Source organism: Peromyscus californicus, unplaced genomic scaffold, assembly GCF_007827085.1.
Source record: "Peromyscus californicus insignis strain IS unplaced genomic scaffold, ASM782708v3 Scaffold_16__1_contigs__length_79575227, whole genome shotgun sequence".
NCBI classification, from domain to species: Eukaryota; Metazoa; Chordata; class Mammalia; order Rodentia; family Cricetidae; genus Peromyscus; species Peromyscus californicus.
In genome coordinates this window covers 28950770-28968810 of record NW_026294458.1, presented here as the reverse complement: position 1 = coordinate 28968810, position 18041 = coordinate 28950770, and the positions used below count along the sequence as shown (strand labels likewise).

Sequence of the window (18041 nt, the reverse complement as noted above, 5' to 3'; positions counted from 1 at the left end):
GGGAGATAGCCCAACAGGCAAGAGCACTTGCTGCACAAACATGAAGACATAAATAAGTTCATATCCTTAGCAGCCTTGTAAAGACCTGCAACTCCAGCATTAGTGGGTGGAAACAGGCACATACTGGGACCTCTAGTGGAAACAATATGCTCACATTCCGAGAGAGACCCTGTCTCAAAGGAATAAGGTGGAGAGTGTTAGAGGAACACATCGGATGTCTCCCAATGGCCTCTGAATGTAGGGGAAGGTCAAGCATCTTCACATAACACAAACAGGAGGGGAGAGAGGGACAGGGAAGGACGGAGGGAAGGAGAGAGGGAGGGAGGGAATTTGAAGTATTTCTTGTGTTATAGTCCTTAATATTTGGGGATCTGATACCAATATCAAAGTATTTTTCAAGTTTATATTTTTCTAGGAAAAAAAAACCCCACCTGCTATATTCTACTTCCTCATTTCATCCTTTAGTTAAGAACCATTACCCAGCGACTTCTTCCTATCTGATCAATTCTGTCTATGCTCTTTCTACTCAACATATACATCAATATTCTTATGCTACAGTGACATTTTTTACATACTAACAATAAAGAATTACTTTATATGTGAGTCCACTTTAGCATCTCATAAATAATATCCTCTCCATTGGCAAAACCATAAGGGCGTCGGAATTTTCCCAAGCCTTGTGACTTTCTTTAGCCTAATGTCTGAAACCTTAAGTTTCCTAGTGTTTGTAGGCCCACACCAGATGTGACAACTACCTTTGGCAAGATGGGCCAGCTGATGAGGGCAGCCTACACTGTATCTGGTTGTTAGCATCTACTTTCAAGGCCTAGGAAAACTCTGGAGAAATACACAGTACTTGCTTCCTATTTAAAGAGAAGTAAAGCCACCGGACAGACTTCCAGCTGAAAACCAGACAAAGCTGGGATTTGGTTCACTGCGACTATGGCTCACGCCAAGTTTTATTTTCCCATAACTGACTCCCAGTCTTGGCTGAAAGAGCTACACGCCTTTCTCATAAGGGTAACCTGGGTCACAACACAGGGAGAGAAGGGCCTCCAGGAATTAGGTTAGAGAACCTCCCTTACCTCCAAATCAGGCCTGTACCGTTACTCTTTGAACAGAGAGGTAAACTACAAGACCTGACTTCCAATAACTCCGAAAAAACAACAACCACAGCAACAATAAAAAAAAAAAAAAAAACCTCAGCCCCCTACAGTTCACATTCAATCCAGATTTCTAGAAAACACCAGAATAATGCTAAAAATGTTTCAAGGCAGCACCAGATGCTTATAATATGATCATACCAAGATTGAAGTCGAAGATGTAATGACTTCTCCAAACGCCTCTGAACTAAGGAATGGGAACACTTTGTGGAAGACTTGGTAGGTAGCACATTTGACACTGAGATCACCTGGCTGGGGAGGGCTTTCATCATCTGCCAGCACCAGTCTGTGCTGGATTGAAAGCCTATTTCCTCTCCAGACATCTGGAGTATCATGAAGCCTGCTGGCTCAAGCGACTATGCGAAACTCCAGGAAACAAATAGTTGGAATCCCGGTTAACCACTAACTATGCCTTTATGTTGTTATTCTCTTGGGCTTCTCATTTATCAAGAGTCCTAATGACAATCTGACCTGAAAGAGCGGCTGCAAGTCACCATTCTGTAATTAGCAGAAAGCAGCAGCAATTGTTTTTCTGGTGGCAACTGTGATGGCTCCTTTGATTGTGGAACTTCCCACCTGACCCAATGGTGATGATAAGGATGGCCACAAGAATAGTGCCTATTGTCAGCAGGGGTGTGTGTACACACTCTTATTTCATCACCACAGCCTGTGAAGTAGGTTTCTTTAAAGACTTAAGAGCTAACCTGCCCAAGATCACATGACAAATAAGTTGTAACTTTGGCTGTGGACCTCCTGGCTTCCAGAGCTACTTCTTTGTTTCTTGGTTTTACTTGATTGATGGGTGTTGTTGTCAGAATTTTGAGACAGAGTCTCACCATGTGGACCAGGCTACCCTCAGACTCACAAAGACACACCTGCCTCTGCCTCCCAAGTGCTGGGATTAAAGCATCATATCTGGCTGTTGTTGTTGATTGAGGACATTAATCACCAAACATATTTGTAGCAGAGGGACAGAGTTCACAAATCAGTTACTGATCCATGGTGATTAATGTGGGACACCAAGATGGATGTTATTTATTTGTCCTTTGTAGCCACCTCAGGGGATGGTGAGCCAATGAAAGAGAATGTATAGCTGAAAATGTGCAGCTAAGTTCTATAGAGCCATTGGGTAGCATTGTGCCTATACTAAGACTACTATATTTTACATCAAAACATGTGTTAAGACGATTGATCTTATGTTAACGGTTGTTATCACAATCAAAAGTGCATAGTTTAGAAAACTTGTCCATATGCAAATCAAGTTGACATCATAATTAGGACAGATGTGGCATTTGTATCAACATCTTGCATCAGAAAAATCTGAGCTATGTTAGTTATTTTGTGCTAACTAATTGGAAAAATATTTTCATGTACTTTCAGAAGAAATGTACTTATGAAAAATATAGAGGATAATGAAATATAAAGAATGAATCCAAAGAACTTTAATTATAGCTAAACAACAAAAGGAGTGAAGTAATGTTTAAGAAAGATTTTCCAAAAGATAAAACTTTTGTCAGAAAGAAGGGTTCAGTGGGAGAGGGAGGGATATGAGGGAGAGTAATTGGGGGTAAAATGACCAAAATTACAAACACACACACATACACACACACACACACACACACACACACACACACACACACACACACACACTAAACTGTTACATAAAATGTTTTATGGAAACTATTGCCTCTGGTTCCAACCTTCTGAGTGTGAGGCTTAACTAATAAGTGACTCTTGCAGCATGCCCATGGGAATCGCTGTGAACTAGAACTCAGCTGCCTGAGGCGAGCTGTGCCCCATGAACCTTATACACATCATCACTGTGAAACGTTGTGCAAACTCTAAAGTTCAGCCAAATTCTTCTGCTCTCCAAAAGGATTTGGGTGAAGTGCAATCCGTATTTTCAGTGACCTTTCATTTAGGCTAACAGTTTCTAACTCTAGCTAATTCCCCCTCCAGGCTTGCCAGCATCCAAGAGTCTGGCAGGTCCCCAGGTATGATGAAACACTTGTAGCATAAAGCATGTAGGCATATATTGACCGGTGCTGCTCATAGGCAAGAGGACCCAGGATCCAAGAGAAAGGGGCCACATATTCTCTCATTCCCCCCAATTATGTAATACTTTTTTCATTTCCCACCACTTTTCTGACTTAACAAAAAAGAGTACTACATGTCTTTGTTTTAGAATGCTGACATCTTAAGCCAGAGTGTCCCTGCCTGCATAGATAGATAGATAGATAGATAGATAGATAGATAGATAGATAGACAGACAGACATCATCTCTGTCATCACAACCAGAGGACCCTTCAGACATTTCAATGTTTCTTTTGATCTCCTCCAACCCCCACCCAAGGCCTCTCCCATAATAACGGGCCCACCACAGATAAGGGGTAAAAACAAAACCAACAGAACAGACAAACAAAAAACTATAAAATGCTTAAGAGCACCTAGCTGAAAGTGGTCAATTTTCAAGGAGCTGTTGTTGACAGGACCGAAGATGGTGACCACAGAGATCCTCCTGGTGGCCATCTTGCAGAAGCTCTCCAGATAATCATCCCGCTGTTGGACGTACATGTTGTTCTCAGCCTTGGGAGTGGTGATCAGCTGGAGGCAGGGGAGGACAAGCCAAGTATTAGTTCACAGTGCTCAAGTCATGATGAGGCCAAACCCAGAGACAAGTGGGAGCAGAGGGCACCTAAACTGTAGACTGCTTTCTTAGACAGTTGCGTAATCAAGACCTAAATGACCATTTAGACAATCTTTCTTTCTTTTCTTTCTTTCTTTCTTTTCTTTCTTCCTTCCTTTCTTTCTTTCTTTCTTTCTCTTTCTCTCTTTCTTACTCTTTTTCATTTATCCTCTCTCTTTTATTCTTTTTTCTTTTCTTTTAAAGTAAACTAAAAGCAAGTCCAGATAGTTTAGATGTCTCTACTCAGTTCTCTAATTTGCCTTCATTTCATCTATGCTATGGCTTTCCGATTTGTGGGCACACAGAAATATTTATTCTTAGTCTGTCACATTCCATGAATATCTAACATGCAATAACTATCTGCCTTCCTCCATTTTGACCTTCATTTTCCTAACTAACTAATCAGGCTAATTCAATCACTATTTTTTTTTCACTTCCATAATGTTGAAAGAATTTCACAGCCAGGCCAGCACACTGTGGAACAGAATTTTTATTAGGCAACCTTGCAGACAGTTTTTAGGATAGCTTTTGGGGCTATATTTTGCCACACAGATGATATTTTTTGTGGCACTCAGCTCAAGGAGGGGGATGTTGATACTAGAGCCCAGCCCTACCCCATCAGGATGGTCTTAACTGTTTCATTTTAGCTTTCTCTTCAAATCAGATCTGGAGTTTCGTCCATGTTTTATAACTCTTGACTTCTGAGGAAAAGATACAGCAGAGATATTTTGATCTCCAGCCATCTGGGGAGCTGTATTTCATTTTGTTTTGGTTAAAATGAGTATGCTTTGACTATTCTATGTACGAATGTATGCATGTTTATTTGTTTGTGTATGTATGTATGCTTGTGTATATGCATGGATATGTGTGTGTATTTAGCTAATTATCTAGGTTCTCTTGCGTTTTCTAAGAATGTCTCAATGTTTTGAATCTACTCTAAGAGGAAGCTTCTCTGATCCTTTGATCATTTTAGTTGACTTTTTTCTGGAACCTTCTCCAATGTTTTTCCAAGATTTTTCCAAGCTGAAACCCAAACTGTTTCCCACATGCTGAGAATGGGCAGCAACACTTTGCTTGTCCTGGAAGTGGGAGGACATGAAGTTGTATTCTGATGATGACCAGGTTCTTGTTGACCTGGAACCAGAACTCACATGGCAGGTGTCCACAGTGAGTCCCACGTGGGCGCCCTTTGTTGCCTTACCATAGGGCTTGGAAGCAAGCCCCTATATTGATTTATTGATTGATTTATGTAAACATTTTCTTGCATTCAGCCATGTTCAAATTTAACAACCAATTTTCTATTCACCCAACCAGAACTTATAAATTCTTTCTAAAGTTCTGTGTCTACCAGGTTAGCATTTTGGGTGGGAGAAGTTACTATGTCGTCAACCTTTGTCAACTATTTTGATCAAAAATAGCCAGTAAATTTGGCCCCAGATTGATCTTGCTGTTGATTTGGTTTTTCTCCATTGGAGTTGTTTATTGATGCCTACAAGCTTTCCCGGCTGAAATCTCTGTGCTTTCCAAAACACTCCCTCTGGGAAATTAAAATGCTTCTGGAAGCCTGTGAGTGGGACATTAGCAAAGGGTTTGGGGGTTGCTTTTTAAGAAATTTTTCTTAGTTCATCACTTAAACAACATTTTGTTCATTCCAAAATGGTCTGTTTATGAGCAAAGACAAGCTAAAAAAGAAAAATCTAGAATATGTCTAGTTAAAATAAAATTTCTAAATTCTTCCTTCCATATCAAAACACATATAGCTAATTAAAAACAAACTAACAACTGGAAATATGATCAATGTATGTTTTAAGAACCATGCTAGTTTTTTTTCCTTAAGGCTAAGTCTGAGTCAATGAATAAATTTTAGATAGATGTGGAATTTTGATACTTTTCCTCACTGAGATTATATCTTTTAAAACATATTTCCTGGCCACTATGTCCATATAAACAGACATGAAATGCAAAATAAAAAATGAACTGAAACATGTCTACTTAAAATAATGAACTAAGAAAAATTTTGTGATTTTGAACTCCTAGCCCATATTTAGAATATATTCCAAGAAGTTCCAAGGCACAGCTTCCCAGACACTAGATGAATGATAATTACTGTTCTCTCCCTTCATATCCATACCCAGGATTCATTTCATTGCCTCATTCTTTGATATGGAGCCCTGTGGTCCACGGCCATATTTTAAGAATTCTCAAAGTTTCCTCCAGTCTTCTCCTCCTGGGCAAGTATAATTAAGAATTTCAGACAATATATAATCTCAGAGATGCCCTTCCTCCCTTGCATGCCAGTTTCTCCCACATGTACACAGTGATATCAGATTATGGATGTCTAGTAGGAATCTCAGAGGAAGAAAATCCTTCCAGGCTTATCTTAACCTGGAGCTTTTGCCCAGGGATGCTTTAACTCACAGGGAGGTGATGTACATGTTGCACAATTCACCTCCTGGCTTCTGTCCTTGCAGGCACTCTGCCCAGGCTTCTAAGCCCCCTTTACCCTTGTTATCAGATCACTCTCAACCATGAAATAAAAGCAACTTTTAGGCAGAGTGGCACAGAGGAAAGGGTGACATCCACCATCAAAGAGGGAGGCCTAGCATTTTTGTCTTACTTCAACCCCTGGGTAGCCTGCAGCCTCTTACCTTTGTCTTCTTTACCGTGGAACAATCTCTATGCAAGCTTCGTAAAGTCTCAGGAATTGAACAATATATGTAGATACTTGAATGGGGCTATGCGTCCAAACACGCGCATGTCTACTGCCTCTGACTAGCTCACCAACTCCACCATCTGTGTTTGCCCATGTCCTCCAGTCTCCTACATCCTACCCTACTACCATATCTCAAACACGTACTCCTTTTAATTACAGTTCTATTTGCCTGCGCAGCTCACATGGAAATTTTGTGTCTCTTTTATGTATATGTTTTATGTTGATGTCAAGTTCCTTAAGGCTCTGAGACCTCAGACCCTGAAGTTATCCTGTGATCCATGCTGGCTGGTCCACATTCCACAAGCTAGAGATCAGTCCATCCACATCAGGGGCAGGGGGAACTCGGAAACATGAGGATCCCTGGGCATGAATATATCTAGGCAGAGCCCATAAGCCAGATGGAAAACCTTCTCCTTACACTTGATCTGCTGATGGAGTTTGCACAGGGAAATGGGGGCAGCTGGTCACCTGACATGTCAGAGCCTTTCCCTGTGTATTGACACCTCTGACACATCCATTTTCTAGCGTGGTAGCATCTCTAACAGTGCTTAAAATGGAAACTGTTTCCAGTTCTCTCTTCCTAGAAGGACTACCCCAGGACTCCTCAGTGAAGGGCCCTGTCGTTTGCTCTCTTGCCAGTTTGATGGCGGTAACTCAGGGCATGTGTCCTGAATTTACCGTTGTGCTGTGATCTTGTCTGTGTGTCTATTCCAGTGGTGTGTTGAGTCAATGAGTCCCAGAGGAGAATGAAACCTGACTGTATAAGTGAAGGGGGCAAACACGAACCAGAAGATGCTGGGAAAGATTTGAAATATTTTCAGTCTTCGCTTAGTCTCAGTACTGGGCGAGGCTCAAAACATTAGATTTTTTTTTTTTTAAAGGATTCCATAAACTAACTTTCAGCCTTGGAGTCTGCCTTGTAAAACAGAACTTTAAATCCTTTTCTAAAACTAAAACCAAGTAAGTAGATTGTTATCTCAGGAGCAATGTCTCACAAGCAGAGTTGAAACTATTAACCCACTTGGACTGTCAGAGATTCCATTGCCAAAGCAATCAGAGACTCGAGCTTGAACTCATGCAGTTCAGCACATCAAAGCTCCCTGTGAGCTGACAAGTAGGTGGATCTCGGAGCCACCAAATGATCGCTAGCTATCCTTCACAAGGACCAATGGTTTAGTGATAAACAGCTGTCCGCCATCTCTGTAGCCAATCCCAAATGGACATCAAGCAGACAGACGGAAGAGAAAAATGGGTTCAATCAACTGTTCTTCACCAACTGCCTGGAAAGCCAGAGTTGAGCTGTGTAGGAAAGGCAGTAACTCCACATTTGCACTTACTATGAAAATGCGACTGCTTCTTCACTTGTCTTGAAAACTCAAAGTTCAAAATGTAGTTTCAAAAGCTGTATTATTTATCTATGGTATGTGGGCTGAGTGGGTGTGTGGTGCATGTGGAGGTCAGATGGGAGATGGTTCTCTCTACCGTGTGGTTCCTGGGGATTGAACTTGGGTTGTGAAGCCTGGTAGCAGGTACTTTTACCTGCTAAGCCATCTCACTTACCCCAAAATGAAGTATTAGATGCTCATACTTATTAAGAAATAGTTTTATTCCCCAATTTCCCATTTTCTTTGTGGCATATACCTCCCAAGGCTCACACCCAATGGAAGGGAGGTTGGAGTGTGGACTGACTTTGAAGTTGAACAGATACACAGTCTTTTTTACATAATAGCTACCTACCTTGGGTGAATTTCTCAAGGAATCTAAACTTGTGTTTTCTCATCTGGGAAAGACTGCTAATAAGTCATTCCTTGTAGGAACTGTGAGAACAAAACCATGAAGTTTCAGCAAAGCAGCTTACATGTTGAATCTGCTCTTTTTAACGAACTGAGAGGCAGAAGGCTTCAAGAGTTGCACTCTGGTTTAAAAGCAGGACCCCTGGATCTACCTGCAATGCGCTTGAAGACCGGAAGAAGTCGGTCGCTCAACCACGACTTACACAGTTGCTGCTAGGGTTTCCCTAAGTAACTGGTTAAAGAGCAGTTATGGGATGTTTTCACATCTAAAGAATGGTGTGAATGAATACAAAGCGCCAGGGGTTTTACGATAAATTCGAGTCAGGGATCTGGTTACTGAAAAGCTGGAGAAATGAGCCAGAAAGTCCACACCATTTCTTGGAATGCAAACCCACCCATAGGTTGAGCATACCAGGTTTAGTTGAGACTAGAAGTAAACGTTCTCTGTCGTACTTTAACAGCTCAACACTGCTCAGCCTTAATGAATGTTAATTGAATCCCCACACTTCCTGAATAACACGAGCAGAGTTTGATGGAAAAAGTGAGTGGGAAAGGAGTTATGCGCCAGTAACGCCTTTCACCCAAAAGCATTGTTTTGATATCAGGACAGCTCCATCTCATCTTTTTGACTCCATTCTTTCTTCATACATCATTAGCACTTCAGAAAACACAGTAGAGATATGATCAGCTGGTCACACACAGGACTGACAGACTGAACTGTGTCCTGTTGGGATTTTCTTTCTAATAACAAACCTTATTCTCTGGCTAGCTCCAAAGAGCCAACATAGGCAGAAGCGATTCCAGCTGGTTTCTGCTTTGCCTCATATGACATCAGCAGAAGCTGTCCTTTGAGCTTCATTTGATAACAATTTATGACCAGGGATACTGTTAAAAGCAGAGAAGTCCCAGCTGGGCATTCCGATCCCTAACACAGAGAGCAGGGAGCAGGCAAGAGAAATCGAAGGCACAGCTAACTCCAGGGATGGAGTATGAAAACCTCTTTCTTTTGACTTACCCGCTTGGGGCAATGAGAGGATTTGTCAGGCGGGTGCACAATTACAATCCTGACATTTTACCCTTGATTACTTCTTTCTGTGTTTAAAATCTAGCCATGAGGAGCACTCTGCCTGCCTTGTTGTCTAAATGGACAGAATTGGGTGAGAGGGTGCTTTAGTGGGCTGGGCAAAGTCCCAGGTACTCATTGAGCAAAGCAGCCCAAGTGGTAATGCTTTCCCACGCCCCCAAGAGAGCAGCTTGGCTCCATGGATCCTGGACAAACATTCAGGTACTGGATCAAGTTCTACTTTAAATCAGTGATGCTTATGGCCCTAAGTGGAACATTTCAGTTTATGGATTCTAGAAATATACAAGCAGCTGTTAAATTTCTTTACAAATAGCCTATCATCTGATTGCCTAAATTTGCACAGTCACTTGAAAAATCTGTTTAAAATGCCATCAACTTACAGAAAGCACCAAAGAAAGCCTCTCTCTCTCTCTCTCTCTCTCAAAACCAGCCAGACCTTAGGTTTTATTCTAATCCCTAACACCACTATTGATGGAAATGAAAAGAAAATTCAAGACATGCTCCACCCAGAACAAATACCACAAATGCCTCTGCTCTGGTTAACACTTCAAATGGGTATTTAAAAGTTTTTAAATCACTTAAGATACATGGTCATCAGAGTCTCTCTGCTCAGATCATTAATCCAAATTTAGGCCACTTTGAACAAGCTGAAGGCCTCTTGAGAAATGTCTTAGAGAAGGGTGCCTGTTTGGCATGCAAGATGAATCCAGGCCAGGAGTCAGATCCTGTGTTCAGCAGGATGGGCATGGTCACAATGGCCTGACATGGCTCCCTCAAGCAGTATCTAAGAACTTTTCTTAGATACAACTTGCCTCACTCAATATGAACTCACGGGTCTTTTACTATATGTAACCTATTAAACTCCTCCTTGGCAACCTGGGCTAAAATCATGGTATTAAGAAGCCAGAGTTAGTGTAGAAATCTTGGAGGAGTTCTGAAACATGAGTGCACACAGAAAGAGTCAGAAACAAGACTGATGAGAAAAGGTCTTCCATTTAGTATTGGCTCGTTCCTGCCCAAAGCCTCCTTTCAATTTATCCAAATCCTTTTACCATTTTACAGATAGTGACAAGTAATGCTCAAAGAGAAGTTTCCTGGGATGGGATGTATACACTTAACAGCAGGCAAAACAGAAGTGCGGATTGCTTATCTTTTTTCCCCAATGTGGGCATACATACCCATTTCCAACACAGCCTCAGGAGAAACTCCTGTCTCATTCCAAATTCATACACACCTCTGAGGCTCTAGAAACCAGAGCAAATAACTCAGTCCACATGCCATCCTGGGATTCTTCCTGCTCTTTCTAGTAATTGGGACAGTAATGGAGGAGACAGTCTTCCTGGAGAGAAGATATCTGCCTACTAGTTTAAAAAGTGTCTGTGAGACTCACAACAGCCAACTTGCCATGTAGACCAGACTGACCTGGAACTCACAGAAATCCAATCTGCCCTCCAATGTGCTAATATCAAAGGCATACCACATCCTGCCTCCAGCCTTCCTGAGCATGAGGCAGGCTCAGCCTCACTCTGTCACCCCAGAAGTGAGTTTGTAACATACGTGACAAACGCACCAATGCCCCACCTCAGCACACAGGAGGAAAGTGCCAAACGCATTACTTACCAGGAGTCTTCGTTTGCCTTCGAATGACCCCAGCAGGTCGGCCACTGACTTCTTGGGACTTGGAGTGAGCTCTTTTGCTGTGGGCTTCTCATAGCCATCCTGCTCCGTCTTACCCGCCTTCTTCTTCTTGTTCTTTTCTTTCTCCTGCTTGCTCTTTTTCTCGGCTTTCTTCGTCTGCTTTTCACTCTTGAGCAACTTGTCTGGTTTCGCACTCTTCCCTTTTTTCTTCTTCTCCTTCTCAGGTTTCCCCAGCTTCTCGTGTTTTCTTGATTCCTTCGCGTTCTGGGAGGGCATAATGTCCACCTGCAGCTCCTCCTCCCCTTGCGAGGCCGTGGGCCGACCGAGGTCGTACTTAGCTTCGTACTCATTGCTGAGAATCTTGTCCTTCTTCTTGGGCAGTTTCCCCTTCGCTGGCTTGTGAGGACCCGGCACCACGTTTGGGTCCTGATGGCCATGTTCTCTTCTGTCTGTCCGGTTGTCGCGGAAACGACTTGTGCCCACAGCTCTTGTGCTGCCCTCCCAGAGAGTGGTGGGTGGGGCTGCTGGGAAGCTCCCATAGTTGGTGGCTTTACTGGGCCTCCTGGTGGCCTGTGACTTCTCTCTGGGTTGCTCCTTCCGAGGTAGAGGGTGGAGCTGCTCTGAAATGGAAGTGCCCCTGGCGGTGGTCACCTCGGCTGTGGCAGAAGGCCTGTGGGAGACTGAGAAGGGATGCAGCCGGGCTGTCCAGGGCCTCTGGGTGCTTGGAAAGGCAGTCGTGGTTGTAGGTCTGGCGGCTACTGTCACCACTCGGGATGTGGCCCGCGTGGCCGTTGTGACTGGAGCAGGAGGAAGGGTGGTGGCCCTCGGGGTTGGGGGAGGTTGGGGAGTGGCTGCCTTGGTGGTGGCCAGCTTTCTCTGAGGCTCTCTGGTGGCGTGGATTTGTACTCTCCTTGGGTCCTCTTTCTTCTTCTCACTGCCAAGGCCTGTGCTTCCCGCTCCCCCCGCCGCCATTGTTCCCTTCCTGGACCACGTGGCCCTCTATGCCCGAGGCCTTACACTTTTGGACAAAACCCTTCTGTCTGATCTTCTCGATCCTGCGGATGGGGCCTTGGTCAATGACCTCATACATGGCCTCCAGCCTGACGGGATAAGGGTAGCGCTCTTCCACCTGGAGAGTCTTCTTTAACAGCACCATGCTAAACTTGCCCTTCTCCAGTTTGAGGAAGCTCATCAGCTTTGGGATGAGACTGGGGTCCAGGGGCTGCTCCAGGATCTGGCCTTCATTGGTGATCCTCCGTACCTTGCCCCCTTCCTCACCTGCCTGGTGGAACAGCACGATCTGTTGGATGTGTCTCTCTGCCAGTTCACAATACACATCATCCTTCAGGAGGCTCATCATGAGGCGATAGTAGCCCTCCGAGGCGTGCGGGGCTGAGATGACCCACACCCTGTTCTTTCCTGCAAAACTGGCCAGGATATTGGGAGAGCTGGACCCAGAGGGGAAACGCAACACTCTGGACCTAGCAGAGGACCCCTCATCTCGGACCATCTCACGCGGAGAGCCCCTAGCTATTGGTCTCGACTCAGGTCTGACTGGCACTCCATTGATACCTAAGGGGGTCGGCCTCATGGTCGGGTGAGCTAATCTTAACACTGGTACACTCTTCCTCCTTGGGAGAGGCTGAAGATTTGGTTCTTCCTGGGTGGATTTCTCAGTTCCACCAGACCTCCCGGTGTGCCTCAGATATCGAGCCGACCTAGTGCTGATTGGAGAGGCCAAAGGTACTTTGCGCCCTGTGTGCCTGTCTCTCTCCAAGACAGGGGAATGAGATTCTGATCCACACACCAGCCACATGGCCAACAGTATGGCGAAATGAGGTCCCATCTTCCACATCATTGTGTTATCCACTTGGGAATGCAGAAAGATCATAATGGGGTGGGGGAGGGAGAGAGAGGGAGGAGAAAAAAATCATTAATTGCAATTGCAAACAGAGCTGGGCATTCTCTCTTTCTGTCTTGGCCAAGGGGAAGGGGTAGCTAGAGAAGAAGGAGGGAAGGCAGCGGAGACAAAACAGGGTGAGAGCCCGTTCCTTTCAAGCTGCTGGGATTGCCAGTGCTTAGCAGTCAGTCGGTAAGCAGGAAATCCAACCTTGCTTCACAGGCGGGCGGCAGGCATGCTTGGACTGCCTCAGCTGTACTCTGGATGCCCCAGAGACCGTGTACACGGAGCCGTGTAATTAAGACAACACTCACACTTCATTTCTTCCAACAAGCAACGGTGAAGCAAACAGGGAAAGGCAGAGATCGCACACTTACATGGTGGTTCATGGAGACGGAATGCAGGGGCTTTCAAAAGAGACTGAAAGGTTGGTCCCTAGGACAGTTTCCTAGATGAAATCGGTTCCTTGTAGCCCTCTGTCTCCTTGTGGAGGGTGAGCAATACAAAAGGGGTGGGAGGGAGCTCCTGTTTGAGAAAGCAGCCCCAGGAAGCTCAGCCTGTCGAGCTGGGCTGATTCCCTCTCTTTCTGGCTGTGTCTTCTTACCTTCTGGTCCAGTGAGATAAGGTGAACGTTGCTGCTGGCGGGACTGTCCGTATCTCCATTTGTCTGCAGCTTCTCCTGAGTCTGTGTGAGCTGGTCCTCTGCTGCCACTGGGATTGTCCTTAGAGTGAAGTCCTAATGCTTTCTGAATCCTCACTCTTGCCCTCGGTGAAGTTCCAAGTTCTTTCTTATCACCCTTTCCCCGACACAGTCTGGCTGAGTCCCTTTGTTTCCTAGCGTAAAAGCACTGGGATTAATATGTTTTCCAGGCTGAGGGAAAACAGAGGAATGTGAATGTGAATGTGAAAAAAAAAAAAAAAAGGACAATTTTCCCCCTTTCCTTCCGTCTCTCCTCCCTTTATTTCTCCCCACCTTTTTTTTCTCTTCTTTTTTCCCTCTCCTTCTATTTCTTCTTCCTCATCTGGATTCCATTCCAGAAAAGTCAGGACTACTTCAGGTTTGCTCCAAACCAAACTCAAACAACAGCAGCCACTGGAAATCAAGAAAACTTCACTAAGAATTTAACAGATCAGCAAAACACGCCTCCTTCCCATTTCAGTACAGGGAGAGTCAGTGAACCCGGTGAGAAGGGAAAGGGCTGTGCCTGGGCTGGGAAAAGTTTTGAAACTCTACACATCGTCCTCCTCGTTGTAAATCACTTCAGAATAGGATGACTGAGGACTTAACTCCTTCCCTACCGAGCCATCAGGGGCAGTCTCCCTTCCTGTCCATTCTCACACTATGGTTTGAAAGGGGAAAAGCCTCAGGTTTCTCCACCTGACTGGTTTTCTTGGCGACAGCCACTCACTGGGGCCACAGACCTTGGTGGTGCATAGTCAGACAGCATGCATCTATTTATAGTTCCATGCACGTATTTTTATCTCTTTCTGCCTGCTTTATGCTTTGAGTTTGGGTTTGGAAAAGCCCATGGAAAACATGACTAAGTTGTTTTTATGTTATGCTAATTGGGGCTCATGTTACTGTATGCTTAGTCCTTATTTTTCCTTGGGATGTGTGGAAGCTGGTAAAAGGTTAGCAAGGCGGGCAAAGGCTGCTGTCTCCGAGGACTGCAGGGATATTACATCAGGGAATGGGCATTCTGGCTCCCAGTTTCTGTAGAGATGGTGAACACAGCGTGTGTGTGTGTGTGTGTGTGTGTGTGTGTGTGTGTGTGTGTGTGTGTGACAATAGTCAGCTCTCCAGATGTTCTAGAAATCTAGAATCTTTTACAGTCCCTAGAAGTAGTTAGGTGGGGGGCTGGGAAGGTGGCTCAGTTGGTGGTAGTCTTTGCTTCTCAAGTGTGAGGACCTGAGTTCAGATTCCCAGCACTTTCATAAAAACTGAGCACCAAGGCTGTAACCCTACCACTGGGGAGAGCAGCAGAGACACTTGGATCCCTGAAGCTCACTGGCCAGTCAGCCTACCTGAATCAACATGCTCCGGGTTCAGTGAGAGTCCCTGTCTCTAAAAAGTAAGGTGGAGGGGCTGGGCAGACTCACTGGTTAAGAGCACTAGTTGCTCTTGAGAAGAACTTGGGTTTCATTCCCAGCAGCCACATGGTGGCTCACAACCATCCACAACTATAGTTCCAGTTGATATGTACCTTTCTGACTTCTGCAGTCAGCAGGCATGCACCACATGGTACACACACACACACACACACACACACACACACACACACACACACACACACGGAAAACATTTATACACATTAAATAAATAAGGTGGAGAGCGCCTGAGGAATATGACTGACATTAGCCTCCAAGCCTCCACTCCCCGCTATGTGTGTGCACACATATGCATATGCACATGCACACATGAAACACACACATATGCACACACACACAAAGAAATAGTCGGACCAGTCTCTCTACAGGAGAGACTGTGGCAGCTTTTGGCTTCCACCTCCTGGGTCTTCCATGTGGACTCAGCTTTGAGTGAGAAGGGAAGACACTCGGGTCCTGTGGGCATTTCTCCCAACCTCTACAATTCATTATTAACTGCCACCAACAGTGGCAACCCAGGGGCCACCAAAGCCTTGTGAACTAAGCCGTACAAGCAGCTTCTCTCAATGGGTAAAAACATCATCCCTAGTTGCATCCCTAGGTCAGCTCCATCTCTCCCAGTTACATGTGCCTTCCCTGCACATACAGCTCTGACCCAAGAGTTGGGGAAATTCCTGTAGGGGCGTTGGATGTAGCACTCTTACCTCATGGTTTAGAGTGCGGAAAGTGCCAAGCAGGAAGGTGCTCTGTCCACTGGGCACCACTGTGAGTACATAAAAGTCAGAGCCAACTTCAGTTCAAACTGTAAAGTGGAGCAGTGCCCCGTGCCCAGGAATCGAGTCGAGGTGTGTTTTCATTATTTTCAGATGTGGTCCACACCACCCTCCCCGAGCCTCCTCCCTCCTCTTGTTTGTGGTCGCTGTTTTCTTCTCTTTTCCCCTACCAACGAGAGCTACCAGATCACCGGGCTTTTCTCCGTCTATGGTGCTTGCATATAGTCTGTTAGTTAACACACCTGGGAGGTAATAGGAGGGTCCCCTAGTTTCTAGCTGGACAGAGGGATGTTTCAATGAATCTCTTGTCATCACAGAAATAATGAAGAGTGGTGCAGCTGAAGTTTAGACCAGGTGTCCTGCAGGGTGGTGTCCTACCTTCGTGTTTCATTTTCTGCCGCACTATCCTTTGTAACATAGTCTCTGGATTCCTTTGCTGTTTCTCTTTTCCACAGAAGATCTTCGATTTGTTCAACTGGGGCACTTATCGTTTTAGAGTTCTGCTTTCTGAAATAATGGTGCAGCTTTTCTCAGTAGGTCCTTTCAAATCTCATTCATTTTTTTTTTCTGAATTCTCATGTATTCCACGAACTCCCCAACCATGTGCACAACATTGGAAACCTGTGTCACCAACACCCACCACCAACACCCACCCACCCCCACTTTTTGGGAGTCAAACTGAGATACAGTTACATGAGTGAACTGGTGGTGCCCAGAGAGGAAGCCGCCTCAACCCCCAGCTGCCTTTCTCTCCCTGGAATCTCAGGCTCGCCTTCCTTCTGTGACACTGGGTCAGTAGATGGCGCACTAAACACATGAGCAGGAGCCGATCCAACAGTGCTTTTCCCTAAACCAGGGACCAAGTAGGATTTCTCTTGAAGCTTCTTTGGTTTTTCCATCTTGAGGTCTAAACCTACATTGGGACCTCAGAAAAAGCTCCTCAGGGATGTCTGGGATTCATGTATCTAGTAAGAGCAAGTTAAGGGACAAGTTTACATCCATCCCTTTATAGGGAGACATAATGATTTGTGGCTTGCAAGGATCTGAATTTCCATTTTTTTAAGTTCCCCATTTAGACCAGTCCGTTTCCCAGTGTTGTGCCCGCATCACAAGACCCCCGAAGCAAGACCACCACAGAGCCAACACCCGATGCAAAACACACAGGGGTTTATTGATAACGAGCAAGCCTGGGCTTGGTCCATGTCCAACACTTGGACACAGAGAGTGGAGGAGGACAGCCCTAAGCTCTCAGAGTGAGGAGTTTTTAAAGGGAAAAACCACAAACAGGGTGGTACAAGCCTTTACATCATATGATTGGGTGAGGATGTGTAACCTTTGAATTTACTGGTTGGGGGTTACTGTTATCATTTTTGGGCAGGCCTGGACAAGTCCCAGGCTTTGTCCTTGATCTGCCATGGAGGCTGGCTGGCCTCGCACGTTCACATTGACCCATGTACATAGCTCTAAGTTGGTGAGGGGTCCCAGACAGTAAACAACTGGCTGAACCTTGGGCGGTCAGAGTACGTGCAGAAAGGGAGCTACTGCAAGGACTATGTCTTTTGTTCATGGCCCTCCCAGAAACTGCCTGCACTAGTCTCAGGAAACTGAAATTGAGGGCTTCTGCCTGGTCCTTTCACCAGCAACCTGAGAAAGAAATAAGTTAGTATGGGGATGAGGCAGATCTAGAGGAGAGACTGGAGCTTGATGCGTATTCAGCCAAAGGCAAAGTGACATATGAATTAATTTGGGGGGATTGTTTTGTTTTGTTTGAGACAGGGTCTCTCCACATAGCCTTAAGTGTCCTGAAACTCACTAGATAGACAAGACTGACCTTGAACTCATAGAGCTATGTCTGCCTCTGCCTCCTGAGTGCAGGGATTAAAGGTGTGTGCATCATCACCACATCCTAGCCAAGAGTAAATGTCATAAATGCTAACTTGGAGATTATGTGACAGGAAATTACCTGGTGTCGATTGCATAGTAATGGAGCCGTGGGGCGGGTGAGGAAAGAGTCATTAGGATTGCTTTAGAGTGATGAGGGTGGGAGGTGGCTATCTGATGAAAGTTAAAGTGGACAGAAAGAGATAGACATCCAGAAAGGTGACCATTAGCTGGCTGGACCCACATTCATAGAAATGTGCTGTTCCAAGCACACTAGAGAACCCAGGCTGCCCATCACCTGCAG

At 45.1% G+C, this 18041-nt stretch overlaps 1 protein-coding gene across 1 annotated transcript in view; it reads right to left on the bottom strand.

The window, feature by feature from the left end:
- Nucleotides 1-14095, bottom strand: part of Ccdc80 (coiled-coil domain containing 80) — a 32557-nt gene extending 18462 nt beyond the window's left edge. Inside the window, 5 exon segments of the mRNA XM_052740796.1 lie at nt 3611-3767; nt 11060-12040; nt 12042-12946; nt 13582-13811; nt 13951-14095. Of these exon segments, the coding sequence (XP_052596756.1) occupies nt 3611-3767; nt 11060-12040; nt 12042-12935 (2032 nt within the window). The 5' untranslated portion in view covers nt 12936-12946; nt 13582-13811; nt 13951-14095.
- Nucleotides 14096-18041: the final 3946 nt, after the last annotated feature.